The sequence below is a fragment of the Morchella importuna genome (assembly GCF_003444635.1).
Source record: "Morchella importuna strain M04M26 chromosome Unknown Morimp01GS005, whole genome shotgun sequence".
NCBI lineage: Eukaryota > Fungi > Ascomycota > Pezizomycetes > Pezizales > Morchellaceae > Morchella > Morchella importuna.
Window position 1 is genome coordinate 1,380,176 of NW_025763402.1, and position 23,402 is coordinate 1,403,577.

The 23,402-nt window shown below is 50.7% G+C and overlaps 6 protein-coding genes across 6 annotated transcripts; 4 read left to right on the forward strand and 2 right to left on the reverse strand.

The window, feature by feature from the left end:
• Positions 1 to 1,309: 1,309 nt before the first annotated feature.
• Positions 1,310 to 3,398, forward strand: LAJ45_02885 (uncharacterized protein; the record flags this gene model as incomplete). Its single annotated transcript, XM_046112476.1, has 8 exons — positions 1,310 to 1,427; positions 1,515 to 1,559; positions 1,622 to 1,668; positions 1,807 to 1,887; positions 1,941 to 2,951; positions 3,007 to 3,052; positions 3,135 to 3,233; positions 3,371 to 3,384. The coding sequence occupies 8 exons, from the start codon at positions 1,310 to 1,312 to the stop codon at positions 3,382 to 3,384; spliced, it is 1,461 nt and encodes a 486-aa protein (XP_045974602.1).
• Positions 3,399 to 3,943: 545 nt separating this feature from the next.
• Positions 3,944 to 4,438, reverse strand: LAJ45_02886 (uncharacterized protein; the record flags this gene model as incomplete). Its single annotated transcript, XM_046112477.1, has 1 exon — positions 3,944 to 4,438. The coding sequence occupies one exon, from the start codon at positions 4,436 to 4,438 to the stop codon at positions 3,944 to 3,946; it is 495 nt and encodes a 164-aa protein (XP_045974603.1).
• A 740-nt stretch (positions 4,439 to 5,178) lies between these two features.
• Positions 5,179 to 7,694, reverse strand: LAJ45_02887 (uncharacterized protein; the record flags this gene model as incomplete). The annotated part of the gene is made up of 3 exons (XM_046112478.1): positions 5,179 to 7,191; positions 7,243 to 7,502; positions 7,583 to 7,694. The coding sequence occupies 3 exons, from the start codon at positions 7,692 to 7,694 to the stop codon at positions 5,179 to 5,181; spliced, it is 2,385 nt and encodes a 794-aa protein (XP_045974604.1).
• Positions 7,695 to 10,865: 3,171 nt separating this feature from the next.
• Positions 10,866 to 12,887, forward strand: LAJ45_02888 (uncharacterized protein; the record flags this gene model as incomplete). The annotated part of the gene is made up of 5 exons (XM_046112479.1): positions 10,866 to 10,923; positions 11,000 to 11,240; positions 11,305 to 11,509; positions 11,599 to 11,926; positions 12,004 to 12,887. The coding sequence occupies 5 exons, from the start codon at positions 10,866 to 10,868 to the stop codon at positions 12,885 to 12,887; spliced, it is 1,716 nt and encodes a 571-aa protein (XP_045974605.1).
• Positions 12,888 to 13,702: 815 nt separating this feature from the next.
• On the forward strand, positions 13,703 to 17,099 carry LAJ45_02889 (uncharacterized protein; the record flags this gene model as incomplete). Its single annotated transcript, XM_046112480.1, has 5 exons — positions 13,703 to 13,955; positions 14,086 to 14,592; positions 14,650 to 15,338; positions 15,489 to 16,876; positions 17,015 to 17,099. 5 exons carry the CDS (start codon positions 13,703 to 13,705, stop codon positions 17,097 to 17,099), a joined length of 2,922 nt encoding a protein of 973 aa, XP_045974606.1.
• A 1,121-nt stretch (positions 17,100 to 18,220) lies between these two features.
• On the forward strand, positions 18,221 to 20,998 carry LAJ45_02890 (uncharacterized protein; the record flags this gene model as incomplete). Its single annotated transcript, XM_046112481.1, has 6 exons — positions 18,221 to 18,231; positions 18,324 to 18,352; positions 18,416 to 18,606; positions 18,669 to 18,788; positions 18,963 to 20,803; positions 20,863 to 20,998. 6 exons carry the CDS (start codon positions 18,221 to 18,223, stop codon positions 20,996 to 20,998), a joined length of 2,328 nt encoding a protein of 775 aa, XP_045974607.1.
• Positions 20,999 to 23,402: the final 2,404 nt, after the last annotated feature.

The window sequence follows — 23,402 nt, forward strand, 5'->3', positions numbered from 1 at the left end:
CACGCCATCTACAAATGCACTCCGGCAGCAGTATCCCGGAGGGGGATTCGCATTCCTTCAATCCCACCTCTCCAAGTGTAGGGGTATGGACGTGCAGCACGTACAGCATGGATTGTAACGTACAGTATCGACCTGCCCTGTTATTCTGGCCGTTCGTTACCCGGCCTGGTCTCTAAGAAAACAACTGACCCCTCATATGCATCATCACCACCATTAATTAGGCCCCGCAGTGAATACCGGTGAGCTGGGCCTTCTTCAGCCTGTGCCTAACCCGGAGGAATTGTTTTCTCATTTTATCCACGAATCTCAGTGTATCCAATCCGTAAAACGTCACTTCTAGGCCCACGTGGGTTGGATTCATCCTAGGCTGGTATTTGACCTCTTATGCTGCACGTTTTCTCAGCCGTCTTATCAGTTATTTTATAAAGCTATTCTCAAGTCTAGACAGGGAATTATGAGGGGAGATAAGGTGCCTATGCCTGTGCTAGATTACGCTCAGGAACAATGCATTGATCTACATCTGTATGCGGTTACATATAGATATATAATTCTCCTAATATTCGATCTGATCCCCGTGGATTATGGTTACCACCGCAAATAGAGGAGCTTCTCTTACCTGATAAATATCCAAAGACAGGGCTCCTCTGAGATTTTTTTTTCCTTGCTTGGAGGGGGGTCCATAGATAGCGGGGGATTCGATCTCACCTTTTCTTTTTTTTTTAGTCAACAAAGTTTGTGTTATAGGTTTGGTGGGGGTGCGAACCCAGCAAATCCCAGCCCAGTCCAGGTAAAGTTGAGCTTGGTGGTTGGCGAGGCGCGTCCCGCCGGAGAAATTCATAAGTTGGCCGCATCCGCGGTATGTAAACAAATTTCAAAGGGAGAAGTAAAAAAAAAAATCATTTTTTTGCGATGCATAGCAATCAGGACTCAATCGAAAAAGAAAAATGCACTCATGGTAGAAGAAATAATAGAAGGGAATAAGCTGGTTGGGTGTGAAACAGGTAACAAAATGTCAGAATAGCACAGGGATGGGATACAGATCATGACCACCATCAATTAATCGATCAAACCCCGCCCCTCTGCAGCATCCATCTAGCCCGGCGAATTTCTGAAGATTGGGTTGCCTCTTACACGGGTCTCTGCCGTACTATAGATTCACCCTCGCCTCCTCTCATCTTCCTCCTTTCCTTCTCAACCTCCTTCACTCTCCATCTTCATCACCCCATCTCCACTCTCCACTCTCCACTCTCCACTCATCCACCTGCTCAAACCTAATCCCTTTTACCATCCCATATAATCAAAAGTAAAGATGGCCTTCACCGAGCATGAGAGTGTTAAGTCCCACTACCAGTGGTTAAGCCAGCTTGATGTGGACCATGTCCCTCAGCAGAAGAACTACAGGAGGACTTCTATCATTTGTACGATTGGTATGTTTTTCTTTCTATATACTTTCTTTCTCGTTCGCTGCTCTGCTCTGTTCCTATTGGGTGAAAGCTAATCAAATTTCGAAATAGGACCTAAGACAAACTCTGTCCAGGCCATTAACAACCTGCGTAAAGGTATCTTTTTACCCCGCCCCGCTTCAATGAAATACGAGTAGGCACTAATCACAAGTTTACAGCTGGTTTGAACATTGTGCGAATGAACTTTTCTCACGGTTCATATGAGGTAACCTTTTTTCCCTCTCCCTATACCGCACTTCAACTTCCCCTTTGTTTGGGTGACGTGTGGTTGTTGTTATGGTGGGGTGTATAGTGGGGGTGTTTCAAAAATTTGTTATCGGTGCTGATAAGAATTGACGAGTAGTACCACCAATCTGTCATCGACAACTCCAAGGAGGCTGAGAGAATTCAGCCTGGTCGTCCATTGGCAATTGCTCTTGATACCGTATGTTCTACTAAGCTTTAAATTCTATCTTTTAATAGCTAAACCATCTATAGAAAGGACCCGAGATCCGTACCGGTAACACCAAGGACGGTGGTGACCACCCGATCTCTGCGGGAGCGGAGATCATAATCACCACCGATGACCAATATGCCACCGCTTGCGACGAGAAAATCATGTACGTTGACTACAAGAACATCACCAAGGTCATTTCTGCGGGCCGTATCATTTACGTCGACGACGGTGTTCTCTCATTCGAGGTCATCGAAGTTGTCGACGAAAAGACCATCAAGGCTAAGTGCTTGAACAACGGAAAAATCTCTTCAAAGAAGGGTGTCAACCTTCCCAAGACAGATGTAGACCTTCCTCCTCTATCAGAGAAGGACAAGGCCGATCTACGATTTGGTGTAAAGAACGGCGTGCACATGATTTTCGCCTCCTTCATCCGTCACGGTTCGGACATCACCGCTATCCGTGAGGTCCTCGGCGAAGATGGAAAGGAAATCCAGATTATTGCCAAGATTGAGAACCAACAGGGTGTCAACAACTTTGACGAGATTCTCAAGGAGACCGACGGTGTCATGGTTGCTCGTGGTGATCTCGGTATCGAGATTCCCCCTGCGCAGGTTTTCATTGCGCAGAAGATGATGATCGCCAAGTGCAACCTCGCTGGAAAGCCCATCATCTGCGCTACCCAGATGCTTGAGTCCATGACATACAACCCCCGCCCTACCCGTGCTGAGGTTTCTGATGTTGGAAATGCTGTTCTTGATGGTGCCGACTGTGTCATGTTGTCCGGGGAGACTGCCAAGGGTGACTACCCTATCGAGTCTGTCACAATGATGCACGAGACCTGCTTGCTTGCCGAGACTGCTATCTCATATGCCCCTCTTTTCAACGAGCTCCGAAGCTTGACTGCTCGCCCCACTGAGACCAGCGAGACTTGTGCTATTGCCGCTGTCAGTGCTTCGCTGGAACAGAAGGCTCGCGCCATCATTGTTTTGTCTACGTCCGGGTCTACTGCCCGTCTCATTTCCAAATACCGCCCTAGCTGCCCCGTTTTCATGGTAAGATATTCCTTGAAAAAACAATAGAATTCCGATTTTGATACTTGTGCAATAGATCACCCGAAACAACAATGCCGCCAGGTACTCACATCTGTACCGTGGTATATACCCCTTCGTTTACCCGGAGGCAAAGCCCGACTTTAACAAGACCGTTTGGCAAGAGGACGTTGACAAGCGTCTCAGGTGGGGAATGGCTGAGGCCATGCGCCTTGGTCTTCTCTCCAAGGGTGACACCGTCATCGCCGTCCAGGGATGGAAGGGTGGTCTTGGAAACACCAACACGTAGGAATTCCCCTATCCGCTCTCGATTTCTTCTCTTTTCCTCTCCTTATCGCTCTTATAATAAGAGCGATAGGAAAGTAAGAGAGTTGGGATCGTAGTGCCAGAACTTAGGTTGTGGACTGACTCTTGATGCTTAGTCTCCGTGTGTTGAACACCGAAGTTTAAAAATCATCCCGGTTCATTAAGTTGAAATGCCTCTCTGCCTGCAAATCTTGAAATAAAGAAATAGCGGCAGATGTGTATGTGTGCTAGTCAGGTGTTATATAGTTGAAGTAATGTGGCGGCATTAGGAAGGGGGGACAACATGATGGCATAAATCCAACTGCTCTTCGGAGAGGGATAAAGTACAAAAAAGCAAATAAATAAGTTTTTTTAACGCGACTTTTGTGGAAATTTTTTTTTTGTTTATAGCGTACTCTGCTTATGTTGTCAAGCAAACTATACTGAACCAATTAATAAAACGGTGCATGTTGTATAGCTTCAAAATTGCAACACAATCTATCACTCAATATTTAATATGCCAGCTAGTCTACTATATTACTTGTATCACATGGACTGTTTATATGCTTTCTATTGATATTGTATCTGAGTCACAATTCATCACTCGGTACATTTTATGTACCAATGATAATCTCTCAGGTTTCCAGTCAACCTTCCCCCCCCCTCTTTAATTTCATCACCAAACACAAAAGCTACCACATAGCACACTCCTAGTCCTCTTTCTCCCTTAAATACTCTACCAACTCCTCATACTTCTCGTCATCAATCTTTTCAGCCAACCAGTGTTCATCCAACATCCAGGTCGCCCACTCATCATCACCCCCCTCATCCTCTCCCACCTCCGTGATGATCATGTTTCCCTCGCAAATACGTGTATACTCCACTCTCAACATCCATCTCAGGTCGTTGGAAAAGTCCTGCAGCCAGAAGATTAGCTCCATCTCTTCATCTACGGTCAGGTTACGCCCAAGGGAGGTTGCACAGATGGTGTGCTGTAGGACGAGACCTGCCATGTCTGTGGGTGTGTTGTGGCACTGCGGGCATTGGAAGATGTCGGGACTGTTTTCGTGCGCCCAGTCGATCCAGAGTTTAGTTTGTCTGCAGCCGGGGCAGGCGGGGGATGTGCAAAAGGTGTTTGAGGTGGTGGTAGGAATGACAGTGCACTCTGGGCAGGGCGTTGGGGTAGATTGGTTTTGTGCAGACATCTTGTGGGAATAGTAGAGTTTAGAGTATTGTAGTAGTTTTAGAGTATTGTAGTAGTTTTAGAGTATTGTAGTAGCTTGAGGGTGTTGTGATAGGGACGGTTTATGTGGCGTGCAATGCTCTTTTATAGGAGCTAGAAACTGTTCATTCCCGAGAGTTTCAAAAGTTGTCGTGGAAGTATCTGAACAAAATCACACTCAAGCGATTTGCCTTGAAAACAGACCATGTGGTGACTGGTTTTCATCTGTGTCGTTCAATTCGTTCTATCTACTTGACATCGTAACAGCATCCTGGATTCAACATAACCCCATCCCCCCACAAGCCCGAAATCAACACGCTTGATTTCAAACCCCCAGCCGCATTAACGTACAAGCCATATAAGCTTCAGCTACCACATAATCAGGATATCTTCAATGAAAAAAAAGAAAGAAAAAAACTCCCACCCCTCCCAAAAAGACGAAAAAGGATACATGGCTATATAAAGAAGAAGAAAAACCCTTGCTGTTCTTTTTTTCGTTAACGTCCATCCTAACCCCCGTAAATGACGTAAAGAAAATATTCGTGATATCTCATAAACAAGAAAGAAAGAAAGAAAATAACCCACTTCCCCGTATAACCCACTGAAATCAGAAATAAAAAGATTCATCACCCATCTATTCACCCAGGAAAAGGAAGGATTGAGAAGAAAATAAAAAAATACAAAGTTCCGCCAAAACAAATAACAAAAAAGCTCTCATCAAAATCATGTCCATTGGACGCCGCCATCCTCAGCGTCATCGCCGTAGCCGATACTGCTACTCATCAGTGTACTCCCTGGCCCACTGGCGACTTGCGAGTTTGGCGCCACTCCACTTCTCTCTTCACGTCTCTTCTTTCTCCGATAATCTTTCGCCATCTCCTGCTCTAACTCTGAGTTTGCCTCTGTTCCCGTGGCACTAACTACGCTTCCCTGTTGGCTGGGGGATATACCACCCCCAAGGCCAGTCCACCCCGGTAGCGGAACGCCCTGATTTATAGGTGTCTGCACCACTGCTCTTGGCGGTTCTGGTATTGACGGCACATACTGCGGTTGTGGATGTCGCGAGGGCGGTGATGGAACTGCCGAGGAGCCACCGAGGAGGCCACCGCTGTGCCCTGCAATGGCACTGGAGATGTTTGAATCCGCTCCAAGGACGCTGCTGCCGTGCTGTGTATCGGGTCTTTCTACAGAAGAGGATCGACGGCCCCGATTCGCAGATCCAGATCTGCGATTTTGTCGCTCAATGTCCATACTCCTTTCCCGCTGCTGCGCACGCTCCGCCCGCTGCCTTGCTCGCTCCCTACGGTCACGTTCGGCTTCCTCGGTGGGGATTCGGCGCACAGTAACTGATTTCCCATCGGGGTTGACACGAACTTGGACACTGACGTTGGGGTTTCCTTTTGATAGTCGGATTGTCTCGAATCCCGGTGTTGCCTCTCTTCTATCGAGAGTCAAGAACTCATTGCTGTGGGAAATAGGCAGACGGACAACGTCCTCACTGGTCCTTCCACGACTACCATTACCACGGCTGTTTCCGCGACTATGGCTTGGTCGGCGTGGGGGTTCTGGCGGCATGGGAAGCGGTACCATAGGCGGTTCAACAGCGCCTCCCTGGAGAGGACGAGCAAACCCGTCATCAACTTCCATGTACCCCATTGGAGAAGGTGGCATCTCTTCATACTCGCGGCCAATAGGTTCGTATTGGGTGTTGAGTACAGGGTACCTCCTGTTTCCAGCCGCAGAGAGCGCGCTGACATCGGATGTGTTAACTGGAGAATTTGGCATCTCCTCATATTCATTGCCTATGCGCTCGTACTGGGCGTTGACGGGGGCATATGGAAATCTGCGACCTGAAGAAAGCGCACTAACTTCAGATACAGGTTCAGAACTGTTGATACCGCTAGTTGTCTGGGAAGAGTAAGGAGATTCAGGCATAGAGATGTGCTGCTGTTGCTGTGGGGGTGGTAGATGGGCTCCATGGCCGAGTGTAGTGCTATCCCGATATCCTCGTCCATATTCTTCTCGTTGAGGGGCATATTGATCGTTATTATCGCGGTGTAGATTGGCTTGGTTGTTAGGATTTACAAGGTGAGCTTGCGGTACATTCGGGACGGGAGGTATTGGCTGTCTGCCCGGAGGGGCACCAAGGCCTCCTGCGACAAGGCTAGTGCTGGGAGCTCTGCTGGTGTCAAAGGACGTTCCGCGATCGTCAATGACCATTTGTTCACTTTCTCTGTTCATCCCCGATTCGCGCTTTTTGAACACATTTGAAAACAGGCTGAACCTTCCACGCCTCGGCGTCTGCATAGGCTCATCGAACCTAGAGACTTCCCCAAGCTCACTTGCATGTGGGGTAATCCCTGATTGAACTCTTGAATGGACTCTTGATTGAGCTCCTGTTTCCGACATCTCGCGCGGCGGCCTCTCATTGCTGGGACTGTGGTAACCATTGTGGAAATAGTCGCGGGCGCTAAGATAGTCAAGAATGAACCAGACAAGCACGAACAAGGCCATGAAGATGCCATAGAGAATAAACAATACGAGGGGCGATCCGTAGAGGTAGAATCCCAAAGGAATCTGCGCCAATCCGAGAAATAGAAGGCAGCGGCCGAACCATTGGTGCAGCATAGTGTGAAGCGCAATTCGTTTTCGGATTTTGGTAGAATTGCGCCAACGGACGAATGCGCCGAATAAAGCCTGGAAGAGTACCCCAACATACAGTGTTGCGCCAATGATCTATTTGGAATCAGTAACTCCCTTCGTTGATAAGAGCCTAAATAAACTCACATGGTGTGGATTGGTACCCCAGTTCTCCCTTCCAACAGCGGAAAACCCAGCGGCAAAAGTGATAGTCAAACATATGATACTCGCAGTGTTGGAACCAATATGCCCATACATAGCAGTCCTCGGGTTCCTTCCGTGGATCAGGTACCTTGTGCAGACGATTGCCGCGGGCATAAACAATAGGAATGCCAAACATGCGAAGACAGCATGGACAACAATGAGCCTGTAGTAAGTTGAATTCCCTGCATTTCGTGCTCCGTATCCTAAAAACCACAAACAAACTATTAGCTTGTTGCTCGAGTTAAAGAACACGCTATTAGTACTGAATAGTAAAGCCACACACCATTTGCCCGCATATCAGGCAAGGGAAGGCCCACGAGCGGCGGCAGGAGGTATAACGACTTTGCCCCATCCCACCTGCCGTCGAACGCAGAGCCGGTCACTCGAGGCGCCATTCTGAGACTGAATGACCCTCTCCTTCGGCTCTAGCCCTAATACTTCCAGTAATGGAATGCTGTTGTCGTTGTCGTCGAGTAGAAAGTTCCAAGCTAAAGCAGCCGTAGAAGATGGTGGTAACGTGTTTGTGGATATGGAATGCGCGAAGAAACAAGCAGGTAAACAGAGGGAAAAAAAGATCTCCCAAGAAGAATAGAAAGGTGTGGGAGTATTTCCCTCGGGGCGAAGGAGGTTGGGGGGAAACACAGAACAGAAAAGGCCTGCGAATCAAACTCTATCCTGAAGAGGCTCCAAACCGCGCAGCCAGCCTCCTCAATTATGTCAAATGCTACAACAAGTGAAACACCGCCAACGGCAATAACAACCGTGCTCTGTCAAAGCAGGTGAAAATCCCACTCCAGATCTTCCCGTGCGAGACTTTGCGTAATTTCTATTTCCGATGAACTTTGCCTTATGTGAAGTCAAAAAGAAACGTCAAAAAATTGCAGCATGCAATAAACCCAAAATTAACGACTGATCTGAGAAAATCTTAAGTCTTCGCTCCCCCCACAGCGCCATCGATCCCGGCCAGACCACCTCAGCTCGCCTCCGAGCTGTTATTGGTGATCTCGGCTAAACATCATACCTGTTTCGTCCAACTTTGCTGTCGGGGTTGTTGCCGCCAAGATACACATCCCAATCCCAGCCACCTCATCGATTAGCCACCCGAGTGATAATCGCAGGCGCTGCATGAATCGCCGCTGACGCCCTGAGTGTTCCGGTTTACAAGTTGGTGGGATTTAGGGTGCCTACATACTCTGACGTCGAAACTTCATACAAAGATATTCGTCATTAGATCGTGGCGCCTTGTTACGGACAAACACAGGGCACGGATCCTCTGTAAACTGTAGAGTATCTAGACTTAGAGTACCACCTAGAGTACGTGACTCAAGAAAAGTCGGAGTCCTACCCGTGCCGAGCACGGTCTAGCATTTCACTCCATACTATGGATATGTTTGAAGTGTTGTTTTGATCGCATAGACCTTGGCATGGTATGCTGTTCATCATGAGAGATCACTCGGGCCCCGGTTGGCGGCGGCGTTTTAAGAGAGCCTAGATAATCTCTATTAATATAAGATTAATCTTGAACTCTAATGAAAATCTCGTCTTTTGAATAGCAGTGTTGACAGGAGCTCGAATAATACTTGGAATTATGGCTCTTATTAATCGGTACTTAGATAGACTGGGTGAAAGGCGCTGCGGTATGGCCTCCTCGGTAGTAATGTATGGCGCATGGTCATTAATATTAGCGATATCGAGAAGTTCCGGTATTGAAATTTCGCTGATTTATATTAAAGTTCAAGCGGTGATACGACGAGGAGGTAATCTTCCTCGTGCCTGCTCACCTTTCAGATCACTCTTGACCTTTTGTAGACATGTGTGCACACGTGCTATAAAAGATAAAGTTTGGAAGCCACATGTACATACATGTACATAATACATACACGTGTACATCTAGTCCACCTTTATGATCCCAAAATCCCATTCCCTCCAATCATGAAGCATTTCACCAACCTTTACCATTACCAAGAAAGACTGACCCCTCACCAAACTCATCTAGCCAAAACTCTGTTGGTTAATCTTTTATCACAACTACACAGGCACGTATAACATCTCTGGGTCTGTTGACTCACCCAGATTATGTAGCCTTCATTGCCAAGCTATCTCCGAGTATACGCGCCCAAACTACATGTAGTGCTAGGCGTTCTCCAAAAAGAAAAGCCGCGAAAAGGATGCCAGTAAATGCTTTACTAGTGCATGTGGTTTATCATATACTCTCCCAGCGTGTCATTATGGAAATTGGCGATTTTTTATTGATTCGCCGGCCAGAATAGTATTAAATCCGGCCACCTTGGGTAAGTACAAGTATTTCTGAACCCCAGATACCTTGGGTCGATTAAGCATAGGGGTTCATTCTAAAAATAGAACAGTAGGGAATAAGTGGTTTCCGGATGTTATTTTCCATGAGATGACACGTCTGTTGTTTGTGGCAAGTTGTTGCGGTGATTGTCTTAAAGCCATCTTGTTCTCTAAACTTTACCTATAAAGAAGGAGCCTTCTACCTCTTCCTTATTTCTAATCATTGTTAATACAATACGCTCGGTATTCTCGGTTCTCTATTTGATTAATTGAAAGATTATCCCAGAAAACATTGAAGACTTATATCGACTCTTGTCTCGAGACTGGCTTGAAATCTGTTAGGACATGCTAGTGCCTTTGTTGTTGGTGACAAGATGGCCTAGTACTCCGTTTGTCACTCCATCGGGGTCTTGGCTCACAACTACTCACTCGGTTTTCCGAGGCCTGCCACAGGACGGTGTGGGGCAGGTTAGCGGAAGCATGTTACAACGGTGTCGGTGTACAGTCAGGTCACCGAGTGATTTCCTATGAAGTACTGGCTAGTGAGTCCTGCATTATATAGAAAGCTGCATTATATAGAAAGGAACTGTCTTTTCTCTCTTGAATACTAATCAACAAGATTTGGTGTAATTAGTTGGCCATAATACCTCTTCACGCATTGCACAGCCGGCAGATGTGCAACAATTCATGTACGTACTACACCTGCAAGAACCGGACTATGCGCAAAAACCAAACTACATGTATCAAGTAAAAGCGAATTATCCTCACCGCCCACTGTGGCCCACGTACGTCTCCACTGTTTAAAGAGCCGTTTATTCTGGATAATTACCCCAACCCGAGATCTATAGGAATGGATAATATGGTATTGTAGTTAACCACGAGACCCCACCGGCATCATTCACTCACCACATCAGCCGTGAAGGGGTCCAATTCTGCGATTCGTGAAATGTCTTTAAGGTTAGTTCGGGCTAATGCAGGCCAGATGAGCTATACAGCAGGGGGGTGAGGCTCTGTAGCAACCGCGGATAAAGTCCCGGGTAAATATGAGGGGGAGGGTGGGATTCCCTGCCCCGCTCTCGTCACTGTGAGGGAAGAGCAATGACAGATGGAATGGATGCGATGGATGCGATGGAGCAGATATAAAATGCTTTCCCCTGAGAGCGGGGAATTGAATGTGAAATAAGTTTATCGTTTCCCTCTTTTCTTCGCTACTAGCAATTAGAGCTTTTTTTGTAGAGATACCCACTAGAAAGTACTGCAATATCAGCTTCATGGCTTCCTCTTCTCCATTGTACCTGGGCTTAGACCTTTCAACCCAGCAGCTGAAAGGTTAGTAATAGTTACTCTCGCATCGTGGGCAGGAGAATTGGAGACTCCTAACTGAACCTCTCTCCACCCCAAATAGTTCTTGCATGCTCCAGCGACCTAGAGCCCCAGCACGAGGAAATCATCACCTTTGATACCGACCTCGCACACTACAACGTCACCAAAGGCGTGCACACAAACGATGACCAGCACCAAGTCTACGCCCCCGTCGCCATGTGGATCGAGGCATTGGACCTCATCCTGACGCGGATGCAGGCCAAAGGCTTCGACTTCTCGCGCGTAAAGGGCATCTCGGGCGCCGGGCAGCAGCACGGCAGTGTGTAAGTCGCAATATATAATCTACCTAAGCTTTGGCAATAGCGAATAGCTAATATTCCACCATAGCTACTGGTCCGCCGAAGCCGAAACGATCCTCGCAAAGCTTGACGCAAAGCAGAGGCTCGTGGAGCAGCTCTCGCCCGCGGCGTTCTCGCACCCGTGGTCACCGAACTGGCAGGACCACAGCACACAGGCCGAGTGCGACACCTTCGAAGAGTCCATTGGCGGCGCGGACGCCCTCGCAAGACTGACTGGATCGAAGGCGCATCACGTATGGCCCACTCTCTCTCTTATTCATCCTGCAAATTCCCCTCCCCCCCCCAAAAAAAAAAAAAAATGCTAATTGGATTGGTTACGCAGCGCTTCACCGGCCCGCAGATCCTCCGCTTCCACCGCCGCTTCCCAAAGGTGTACGAAAAGACGGCGCGCATATCTCTCGTGTCGTCGTTCCTGTGCTCGCTCTTCCTCGGCCGCATCGCGCCGTTCGACATCAGCGACGTCTGCGGAATGAACCTGTGGGACATCCAGGGCGGGAAGTGGGACGAGACGCTGCTCTCCACCACGGCCGAGGGCGAGCCCGGCGGCGTCGACGGCCTCAAGGCCCGCCTCGGCCCTGTTGAAACAGAGCACGGGAAGCACCTTGGTGCTGTCTCGCCGTGGTTTGTCGAGCGGTTCGGCTTCAGTGCAGGTCAGTCTGCCCCCAACCAAATCGAGCCGAGTGATATCCTATGCTGACAGAGGCCGGGGGGGGGGGGCCAATGATAGACTGTACTATCACCCCGTTCACGGGCGATAACCCGTCCACGATACTGGCGCTGCCTCTGCGCCCACTGGACGTGATCGTGTCGCTGGGGACGTCGACAACACTGCTGATGAGCACGCCGACATACGTCTCCTCGCCCTCCTACCACATGTTCAACCACCCGACCACAAAGGGCCTCTACATGTTCATGCTCTGCTACTGCAACGGTGCCCTCGCGCGCGAGTCCGTCCGCGACGCACTCAACAAGCTGCGTCCCCCGCCCGCCACCGACCCCTGGGCGAGCTTCAACAGCACCGCGCTGGCCACCCCGCCGCTCGGCAGGTCCGCGCCAACGGACCCCGCGAAGCTGGGAATCTACTTCCCCATCCCCGAGATTGTGCCGAACGTCAAGGCGGGCACATGGCGCTTCGAGTACTCCACCGCCGAGAAGCAGCTCACCGAGGCCAGCGGATGGAGCGCGGGCGACGACGCACGCGCGATACTAGAGTCGCAGGCGCTGTCGATGCGGATGCGGGCGCGGCCGCTGCTGCGGCCGGACGCAAAGGTGAATGGCGGGAAGCAGCAGCCGCACAGGGTGTATGTTGTTGGCGGGGCGTCGCGGAACCAGGCGATTGCAGAGGTGGTGGGCGAGGTGCTGGGCGGCGTGGAGGGCGTGTATCGGCTCGATGTGGGGAGTAATGCGTGTGCGCTTGGGGCGGCGTATTATGCGACGTGGGCGCTGGAGAGGGGCGTGGGTGAGGGGTTTGAGGAGTTTGTGGGCGCGAGGTGGAGGGAGGAGGGGAAGGTTAATAGGGTGGCGGAGGGGTATACGGAGGGTGTGTGGGAGGCGTATGGGGAGGTGTTGGAGGGGTTTGAGGAGGCGGAGAGGAGGATTGGTGCGAAGTGAAGTGGGGGTGGTGGGGTGGGGTTTTGTGTGGTGGAGCTGGCTCTATAGTGGGAATGGAATGTTGGTCTGGCAATGTTGGTGTTTGAGTAGCTTTGTTCTGTGTTGTCGTTTCTGTCTGTAGTGTGATATAAACAAAAACGATTAGAAACAGTACATGTCATATCTTTTAGGAAAAAAGGGAGGTGCAAGATAAGATGAAAGCTGTATGCACACACATCTCGTTCAATCAAAAGAGCTATCGTCCTCTGTAATCAATATCGATGCTGATTCCCGGCCGTGTATCGGCATTGATTGCAGTAGATGGGTTTAATTAATCTGTAAAAGTGCCCAGCAGCTCTCGTATCACCGGCGTTCCTGCGTCGATGCAGCGGTCCAGCTGCAGTTGTTGCAGTTGGTGGGGGAGGGAGAGAGAAGGAGAGAGAGCGAGAGAGAGCGAGAGAGAGAGAGCGAGAGAGAGAGAGCGAGAGAGCGAGAGAGAGAAAGGCAGCCCGCATCTCTGCAGTGAGTGAGTGAGAGTGAGTGACAGTGCGTGAGTGTGAGTGACAGTGCGTGAGTGTGAGTGACAGGCCATGACGCACACCGCCGATCCCCACACTTTGTAGACTAGAGTATCGCTATCTCTCTTGGCACGCCCACGCAACACCGAGCCTCCACTCGACACAGAAGGAGCCGTGCACCAGCTCTCTCTCTCTCTCTCTCTCTCTCTCTCTCTCTCACCTCCACTCCACCTCCACTTCACCACTCCACTCCACACCTCCCCTCCATCTACATCCACCCCACCCACACCCACCCCACAATCACAGCACAGAAGAGCAATGGCCTTCGACCCGTCCGAGTTCAACTCGACAAACTACCTCACTGCCGCCGCCGACGCTGACACCCCCACCACCACCACGGCACTCACAGCAGCAGCCGCAGACCCCATCTTCCGCGTCGAGCTCGTGCAGCTGCAGGCGCAGGTCGGCGCCGACTTTGTGGCCGTACAGGTTGCCAACAATGTCATCATCCTTGCGCTGACGAGCGGAAGACTCCTCAGGATCGACTTGGCGAGTCCGGAGAATGTGGACGGTGAGTAGTGAGCTTCCATTGGGGGGGGGGGGATTAATTTGTGTGGAATGATGGGGGTTATTTATGTGGGGGGTGATGGGGATGGGGAATGGTGTGGGGCTGATATTTATGAGGAGTCGGAAAAACACAGATATCGACCTCCCCCGCAAGGTGTCCGAAGTGGGCACGATCCGCAAGATCTTCCTCGACCCGACAGCCTCGCACCTGCTCATCACCACGACGCACGGCGAGAACTTCTACCTGCACTCGCGCAGCTCCAAGGCGCGCCACCTGGGCCGCCTCAAGTCGCTGCACATCGAGTGCGTCGCTTGGTCGCCGTCGCTGCCGACCACGAGCACGCGCGAGATCCTGCTCGGCACGCAGGACGGCAGCGTCTACGAGACGTTCATCGACGGGCTGGACGACGGCGGCGGGGCCGCGTTCATGAGGAAGGATGAGAAGTACCTGAAGCAGGTGTATAAGATGGGTGATAATAGCGGTGTCACGGGGCTGTGGGTGGATGCCCTGCCGGGGAAGCCGGATCTGAGGAGGGTGTTGGTGGCTACGGCGGGGGCGGTCATGCATTGGGTGGGAAGGGTGCAGAGGCATTCGGATGTGGGGTCGATATTTGCAAAGTTTTTTGAGGCGGAGGGACCAAGTACTACACCCCCTCCCCCGCGGCTGCCTGGGTAGGTAGAAGGCTAACACAAAGCAGTGATCCAGGACTTCCACGACACCTCCACGCCCTTCAGCGCGCTCTGCACCTCCCCCGACAGCGCCGACCCCCACGACCCCGACCGCTCCTTCGCCTGGCTCTGCTCGCCCGGCATCTACCACGGCCGCCTCCTCACCACCCCCCCCAACCCCGACCTCGGCGCCCACGTCCTCTCCACCTCAAAACTCTTCCCCTCCACCGCGCTCTCATCACACCCAAACTCCATCGCGCTAACACACCACCACGTGCTCGCCTTCAGCGGCACAACCCTCTACGCCATCAACCGGCTCGACGACAGCATCGTCTTCTCGCAGAGCATCGTCGACCCCGGCACGCGCATCCTCGGCATCTGCGCCGACGTCAAGAAGTGCACGTACTGGGTGTTTACCGCGAGTGAGATCTATGAGGTGGTGGTGGTGGATGAGGAGCGGGATCTGTGGCGGATATTGCTGAAGGAGAGGGCGTTTGAGCGCGCGATGAGGTATGCAAAGACGCCTGCGCAGAGGGATGCGGTGGCGGTGGGCCAGGGGGAGTATTTGGTCAGGTGTGGGAGGTATGAGGAGGCGGCGGCGGTGTGGGGGGGGTGTAGTAAGAGCTTTGAGGAGGTGGCGTTGACGTTTCTGGAGAGGGGGGAGCAGGACGCGTTGAGGAGGTATTTGTTGGTCAAGTTGGGGAGTTTGAAGAAGAGTGTAAGTTCTCTTTCTCTCCTTCCTTTTTTCTATTAGTTTCTTGCTTTCTTGGTTTGAATTCTTGGTTGTGGTTCTTGGTTCTTGCTATAATGATACGCTACACCGAAAACTAGCTAACCAATCATTGACCCCCCCCCCTCCGCCCATCAGGCCGTAATGCAACGCATCATGACCGCCTCCTGGCTCGTCGAAGTCTTCATGGCCAAGCTCAACACCCTCGAAGACACCCTCTCCACCCTCGCCACGCACGCCACCTCCTCCATCACCACCTCCACCGACATCACCGCCCAACTCTCCGCCGTGCGGGCCGAATACCAGTCCTTCATCACAGCGCACAAGGACTCCCTCGACCGCAAAACCACATACGAGATCATCTCCTCCCACGGCCGCAAAGACGAGCTGCTCTACTACGCAAACACAATATCAGACTACAGCTACGTCCTCGCCTACTGGATCCAGCGCGAGCAATGGCACGAGGCCCTCGCTGTCCTCAAGAAACAGACGGACCCAGAAATGTTCTACAAGTACGCCAGCGTCCTCCTCTCCAACGCGCCCACCGAGACCGTCGACATCCTCATGCGCCAAAGCAACCTCTCCCCGCGGAACCTCATACCCGCGCTGCTAAACTACAACAAATACACGCGCTCGCCGCTGAACGCAAACCAGGCCGTGCGCTACCTCCTCTTTGTGATACACCAGCTGGGCTCCACGGACGCGGCAGTTCATAACACACTACTGAGCATCTACGCGTCGCACCCCAGCCGCGACGAGACTCACCTCCTCTCCTACCTCGAGACGCACACCGCCGGCGCCAGCGGCGCCGCGGCACACTCGCACTACGACGCGGACTTTGCGCTGCGCCTGTGCATCCGCCACAACCACGTGCTCTCGTGCGTGCACCTCTACTCCTCCATGGGGCTGTACCTGCAGGCCGTCGAGCTAGCGCTAAAACACGGCAACCTGACCCTCGCGGCCATCGTCGCCGACCGGCCCAGCACCGACCCCGCGCTGCGAAAGCAGCTCTGGCTCGCCGTCGCCCGCGCCGTCATCGCCTCCTCCAGCAGCATCAAATCCGCAATCGACTTTCTGCGCCGCTGCGAGCTGCTGCGCATCGAGGACCTGATCCCGTTCTTTCCGGACTTTGTCGTGATTGACGACTTTAAGGACGAGATCTGCGCTGCGCTCGAGGACCACAGCCATGCCATTGATACGCTGAAGCGCGAGATGGAGGAGAGTGCGAGGACGGCGGCGAATATTAGGAGGGATGTGGAGATGCTGGATCGGCGGTATGCGATTGTGGAGCCGGGCGAGAGGTGCTGGGTGTGTCAGATGCCGCTGCTGGCGAGGCTGTTTTATGTGTTTCCGTGCCAGCATGCGTTTCATAGTGATTGTTTGACGGGGGAGGTGTTGAGGGGGGTGGGGCCGGGCAAGGGGCGGAGGGTGAGGGATGCGCAGGAGAGGATGGAGAAGGGGATGGTGGGGGGGAGGATTAGGGAGAAGGCGGTGGAGGAGTTTGATAGTCTGGTGGCGTCGGAGTGGTGAGTTTTTCCATTTTTCCCGTTTTTTTGGTTTTATGTTTGTCGGTTTGATTGTTTGGTTGTTTGTTGCATTTACTTGGGGGATTTTTTTTTTTTTTTGAGGGGGCTTTAACTGACGCTGGGGTGGTGTGGTGATAGTGTCCTCTGCAGTGAGTTTGCGATAAAGCGGATAGACGAGCCATTCGTGACGCCCCAAGACGACCTCTCAGAGTGGGCAGTCTAAGCTTTAAGCTTATTTAACAGCCCATCCCCATCCATCCCTTTTTTCTCCACCGATCCGCTGACGGGTAGGGTAAATGATGACACATGAACCATGAACTATGAACCATGAAAACTTAAACAACATGATGTTGGGGGGACGATGGATCCGTTATAATTTATATAAATATCTATTTTATGATGTCAATGACTTGTTTGTTTGTTTTTCCCTTTTTTTCTTTCCAAACCTTTTTCGGTTTTCTAATTAATAGCATAGCATGAATTGTAGCTTTCAAGTTTTCTAAGTTTTTATATAAAAGTGCACATCTGCTGAACATGTGTGCAGTCTGTGTGTACTCGCATCTTCGTGACGTTCTTGAACTGGGCCACTATTGCATACACACAAGACAACTTTTTTGTATGGCATGCAATAGCGGTCGTGTTCAAAAACGCTGTGGAATTACTATGTGCAGTGTGTGCAGTGTGTGTGTGAACGACACCTAACCCTGATTAGTTGTTTTCCGTGAAAGTAACGGACAATCCTAGCTCGTTTTGGGCAACTCCTTATGATATCGTTTTTGGTCACTATCATATCTGCTGCATTCGGTTATCTCTCCTCTGAACAGTGGCCCAACCGTGTTCGTTCTCTGTGCAGCGTGCTGTGTAGCTGTGTGCCCTCGACCGGTCACTCGGTCTCGGACATGCGTGCTGCCAAACCAAAGAGCAAACCGCAGGCTGCTGCTGCTAGCCGAGCTTAAACTTACACACCGGCAAGAAGGAGGAGGAAGAAGGGGAGGCCGAATTGTTTTGTTTCACATGAAGAATATTGCGCCATCGCTAATAATTTTTTTTTTTCCTGTTGGTGCTTGGCAAAGACCCTTTTATGTAGCATTAGCGTGGGGCATCCTTCCTAGGAGGTTGCTGGTTGTTACCCCGCCAGTCAGCCAAACGAACCAACCCCCCACCATCCCCGTGGACCTTTCAAATAAATTTTCTCTTCCTCCCCCCCTTTTTATCTTTTTTTCCTTCTTCTTTCCCCATCTTCTTCTTTTTTAAACCCTCCGCCATCGAAGAGAACGAGAAGAAGTATCAATTGCAACTCTTCCCCTAACAAAAAATAATCCAAAAACTTCATCTCAATTCATAATGGTTTCCTCGTAAGTTTGACTCATTCACCCCTCTCGAGATGGTAGAGAGAGTAGGAATTGGGTTGAGGTGATGATGGCTAATGTTTGTTTACATCAATTAGATCCGTTCTTGGATTCCCCCGTATGGGTGGTATGTTTTTACTTCATCTCTAAGGCTCTTCTATCGATGACTGGTTCTGATGGAATTCTTTAGGAAACCGTGAGCTCAAGAAGGCTACTGAGGCCTACTGGGGCGGAAAGTCCAGTGTCGAGTCCCTCGTTGAGACCGGAAAGACCCTCCGTGCTGCCCACTGGAAGATCCAGAAGGATGCCGGTGCCGGTACCATTGCCAGCAACGACTTCTCTTTCTACGACCACGTTCTTGACCACATCCAGCTCTTCAACGTACGTACACCCAGCCCCCCTCGGAGTTAACACGGAGTGATGATTAATCGTTCTTAATATAGGCTGTCCCTGAGAGATACAGGAAGTATGGCCTCCCTGCTATTGACGAGTTCTTCGCCATGGGACGTGGTCTCCAGCGCCCTGCTACTGAGACTGGCCCTGCCGTCGATGTTCCCGCTTTGGTCAGTAAATATTTTCTATCTATTAGGCCCCCCACGGCGCGGTCACTACCCCTCTTTGTTGCCCCCACAGCAATGGACCAATTGTGAATTTTTTGTGCACACGCGATGGCCATCAGATGTGATGAGATATTTTGATATGAACCAGTACGCTAACGCAATCAATGCGAATTATAGGAGATGGTCAAGTGGTTCGACTCAAACTACCACTACGTCCGTCCTACCCTCCAGGACAACCAGACCTTCAGCCTTGCTGCTGACCCCAAGCCCGTCCGTGAGTTCAACGAGGCCAAGGCCCTGGGCATCACCACCCGCCCTGTCCTTGTCGGACCCGTCTCTTTCCTTCACCTCGGAAAGCCAGACCGTGGCCAGTCTGTTCTTCCCATCACCCTCCTCGACAAGCTCCTTCCCGTCTATGTTGAGTTGTTGAAACAGCTCAAGGCTGCCGGTGCCGAGACTGTCCAGATCGATGAGCCCGTCCTCGTTCTCGACCTTCCCAAGGAGACTAAGGCTGCTTTCAAGCCCGCCTACGATCTCTTCGCCGCCCAGGGTGATGCCATCCCCAAGATCACCCTCGCCACCTACTTCGGTGACATTGTCCACAACATTGAGATCCTCAACGACGTCAAGTCTGTCGCCGCTGTCCACGTTGACCTTGTTCGCAACCCTGAGCAGCTCGAGACCGTTGCCGGTGCCCTTGCCCCCGGCCAGGTCCTCTCTGCCGGTGTTGTTGACGGACGTAACATCTGGAAGACCAACTACCAGAAGGCCATTGCCACCGTTGAGAAGGCTGTCCAGCTCCTCGGTGCTGACCGTGTTGTTGTTGCCACTTCTTCTTCTCTTCTCCACACTCCTCACACTCTTGCTTCCGAGAAGAAGCTCCCCGCTGAGGTTGCCGACTGGTTCTCATTCGCCTCCGAGAAGGCTGTTGAGGTTGTTGTCATTGCCAAGGCCGTCACTGAGGGTGCTGAGTCCGTCCGCGCTGAGCTTGATGCCAACGCCGCCTCCATGAACTCTCGTGCCACCTCTGCCCGCACCAACGACCCCGCTGTCAAGGAGCGCCAGGCCAAGGTCACCCCTGAGATGTATAACCGTCTCGCTCCCTTTGAGACCCGTATTTCTGGTCAGCAGGCTCACCTCAACCTTCCTCTCTTCCCCACCACCACCATTGGATCTTTCCCCCAGACCAAGGAGATCCGTGTCGCCCGTCAGAAGTTCACCAAGGGTGATATCACCACCGAGGAGTATGAGCGTTTCATTGAGAAGGAGATCGAGCTCGTTGTCAAGGAGCAGGAGGCCCTTGACCTCGACGTCCTTGTCCACGGAGAGCCTGAGCGTAACGACATGGTCCAGTACTTTGGTGAGCGTTTGACCGGTTACGTCTTCACCACCTTCGGTTGGGTCCAGTCTTACGGATCTCGTTGTGTCCGTCCCCCAATTGTCGTCGGTGACATCTCCAGGCCTCTTCCCATGACCGTCAAGGAGTCCAAGTACGCCGCTTCCATCACCAAGAAGGCCATGAAGGGTATGCTCACTGGTCCGATCACCTGCTTGAGGTGGTCGTTCCCCCGTGATGACGTTCACCAGTCCGTCCAGGCTGAGCAGCTCGCTCTTGCTCTCCGTGACGAGGTCATCGATCTCGAGGCTGCCGGTATCCACGTCATCCAGGTCGACGAGCCCGCTCTCCGTGAGGGTCTCCCTCTCCGTTCCGGAAAGGAGCGTGAGGCCTACCTTGACTGGGCCGTCAAGGCTTTCCGTCTTGCCACCACTGGTGTCCAGAACAACACCCAGATCCACTCTCACTTCTGTTACTCTGAGTTCCAGGACTTCTTCCACGCCATTGCTGCCCTTGACGCCGATGTTCTCTCCATTGAGAACTCCAAGTCTGATGCTAAGCTCTTGAGGGTCTTCGAGGACGAGGCCTACCCCCGTCACATCGGACCTGGTGTCTACGACATCCACTCCCCCCGTGTTCCATCAGAGCAGGAGATTGTTGACCGTGTCGAGGAGATGCTCAAGTATGTCCCTTATTCCTATCGATTATTAGTAATTTACTAACCACTGTTATCTTCACTAGGTGGCTCAAGCCCGAGCAGCTCTGGATCAACCCTGACTGTGGTCTCAAGACCCGTCAATGGCCCGAGACCCGCGCTGCTCTTGACAACATGATCAAGGCCACCAAGCAGTTCCGTGCCAAGTACTCCAAGGCTTAATTTAACATAAAGCCATATAATTCTTATTGTAGTAAAACAAAAAGTTCAATTGGGGTAGTGGAGATTCAACATCGGCGTTTTTATTGAAAAGTCATATGGGGCATATCTTTTGTTCTTTTCTCTTTTTTGTTTCTTTATTTTTGTAACATTCTGGGATAACGGGTATGGGTATGGGTGGGGTGCAGGTGTCAATTGATCGTTCAACCGGTGATTAGCTTTTTTTTAAAGAAGAGGATTTTAGTATGGATACCTGATTGCTTTAGTCGGGGTTTATTCAACCAGCTCTGCGAGGTCTTGGGGATGCTGTCATAGGGATAAAATGGAAACCCTTTTCAACCGGGAAACTTTTTTAGTCCAGCTTAAGTGAGTGTTGGGTTTAGATGGTGAACTGTGCTTCTGCTTTGAACCTATTATTAGTATTTCTAGCCACGTGTAATTCACCGGTCGAGCCGTTGACAACTGTTCTTTTGTGAGGTGGCCCTAGAGTATCTAAGTTGAGGAGATTCTACATGCCAGCAGCACACCTTCAGGCTCGAGGTAAGGACAAACCGTAGGGCCACAGTACCAACAATAAAAAGCAAAGTATAGACCGCTCCTAGACGGCACCGGCCCAGCATCCATCCCGGGCACCTGCATACAAAGAAAAACCAGCCCAAGCATCATCATGAAATATCACTCGCCATACTCAATACCTTCTAACTGACAGAAAGGGGAAAGACTGGTCCTCTAGAGGCCCAGAAATAGTTTCCGGACGAGGTTGGGGCTTTTAGGGGAACATTGTAGGTATGTGGCGGAGACTCAACGGCTGCAGGGTTGACATGTCTTGTGTAGGGGTACGGCAAGACGGCAAGACCTATCCTGGAACTGTGCATTAGAGTTGTCGATAGTGATTAGAATTAGATCCATGTTCACTAGCCTAAGTCCCCCTTCCACTTTCTCTTAACCTCTATAACTGCAGGTCTTGCATAAAAGGTCAGTAGAGAAGGAGGAGCTAAGGGTATTATCTCATCGGCCGGAGATAATGGGTATAAACTAACCGGAAATAGGAGTTATGATCTCAAGGGCTTAACGAGTAAATAGTTCTTCACGTTTTGTGCAGCTTAAAGATCCGCATGTCCGTGATAGATAGCTTCACTCTGGCCGGCGTTTCTCAGTTTCCATCAATTTCAGTTGCATGGTTTTGTGCCGTTGGGGTTTGTTTGGCTCGGAGGCCGTAGGGTAGAGGTACAGCTTTCTCACTTCGTTTTTAAATATGTCTTTGTTATGACGGTTTGTATAGGAATGGTTCAAGGGTTAGTATGCATGTAGTGAGAGTAAGAACTTGGCTGCTGTGCTTTTAGGTGGAGATCTACCTCTTAAACTGGCGTGCCGGCTCTTTTCATGATAAGGAGCCGCCTTCTCGGCCCCAAGGAGGGCTAACGCTTCGTGTCAGTTTAAGGTATATATAACAAGCATATTTCTACGTACAGAAGCCTCTACAGAACGTATATATGCTACCGCCTCGCCTGGGTTAGGCAATAAATAAGGTTAAGTAACGAGTGATAGATTATGAACTTGCCACATACACCGAGATCCCTTATAGTCAGTGCCATAACTCCATTTCTGGCAATTATATTAGCCAACATAGGTAATGTGGGGTATCGGTACAACACTCTGTTATGGTTACATGTAGCCTAAGTCTAGCTTGAGGTTCGTGTATCCTCTATATCCCGTTAAAATTCTATCATAACGGGTGTATAAGCTCTAGTAGCTCTCAAACCGTCCAGACACCAGTTTTCAAGGCCGTAGCGCTCGCGATAAGCTCAGCATTTCGTGGTCAAATCAGTTACAAGTAGCTAGCCATGACACCATTTGACACCGTTCTATTGAGAAATAGCTCATTGACTTATAAAAATGGGATCATCGGCATCTACCTTGGATGCACCAATCATCCTAGACACCTGGCATTGGCTTTTACTTCGAGTAGCTCAAGAGAAGTCCCTTATTTGCCTCAACCAACTAGCCTTATGAGTCTAGCCGTATTCGAGTATGAACAACCAATAAGATAAGAGATTACCTATACACAAATCCATTGCTTAGATACGCGACGAGTGATCCCCCATGAGTCAACCCTCACAAAGCATTGTATAATAAGTATAATATTTAAATTCTAAATACATACCGCGCGCCTGTAAACGTCGCTCATATACCGATTCCATTATCCATTTCTCGTTTCCATGTCCCATCCCTATATCCAACCAAGTGCTGAAGAAAAAGAAAAAGGGCGTTAAACACGAGCAACCAAGAGGTTCTCGCCTCGTATAAAATGGTGTAATATGATATGGTATGGGAAGAATGATGGAACGGAGAACGGAATAGGGACTAATTTAACAATTCAAACTCAACTCCGTAAAAAAAAAAAGGA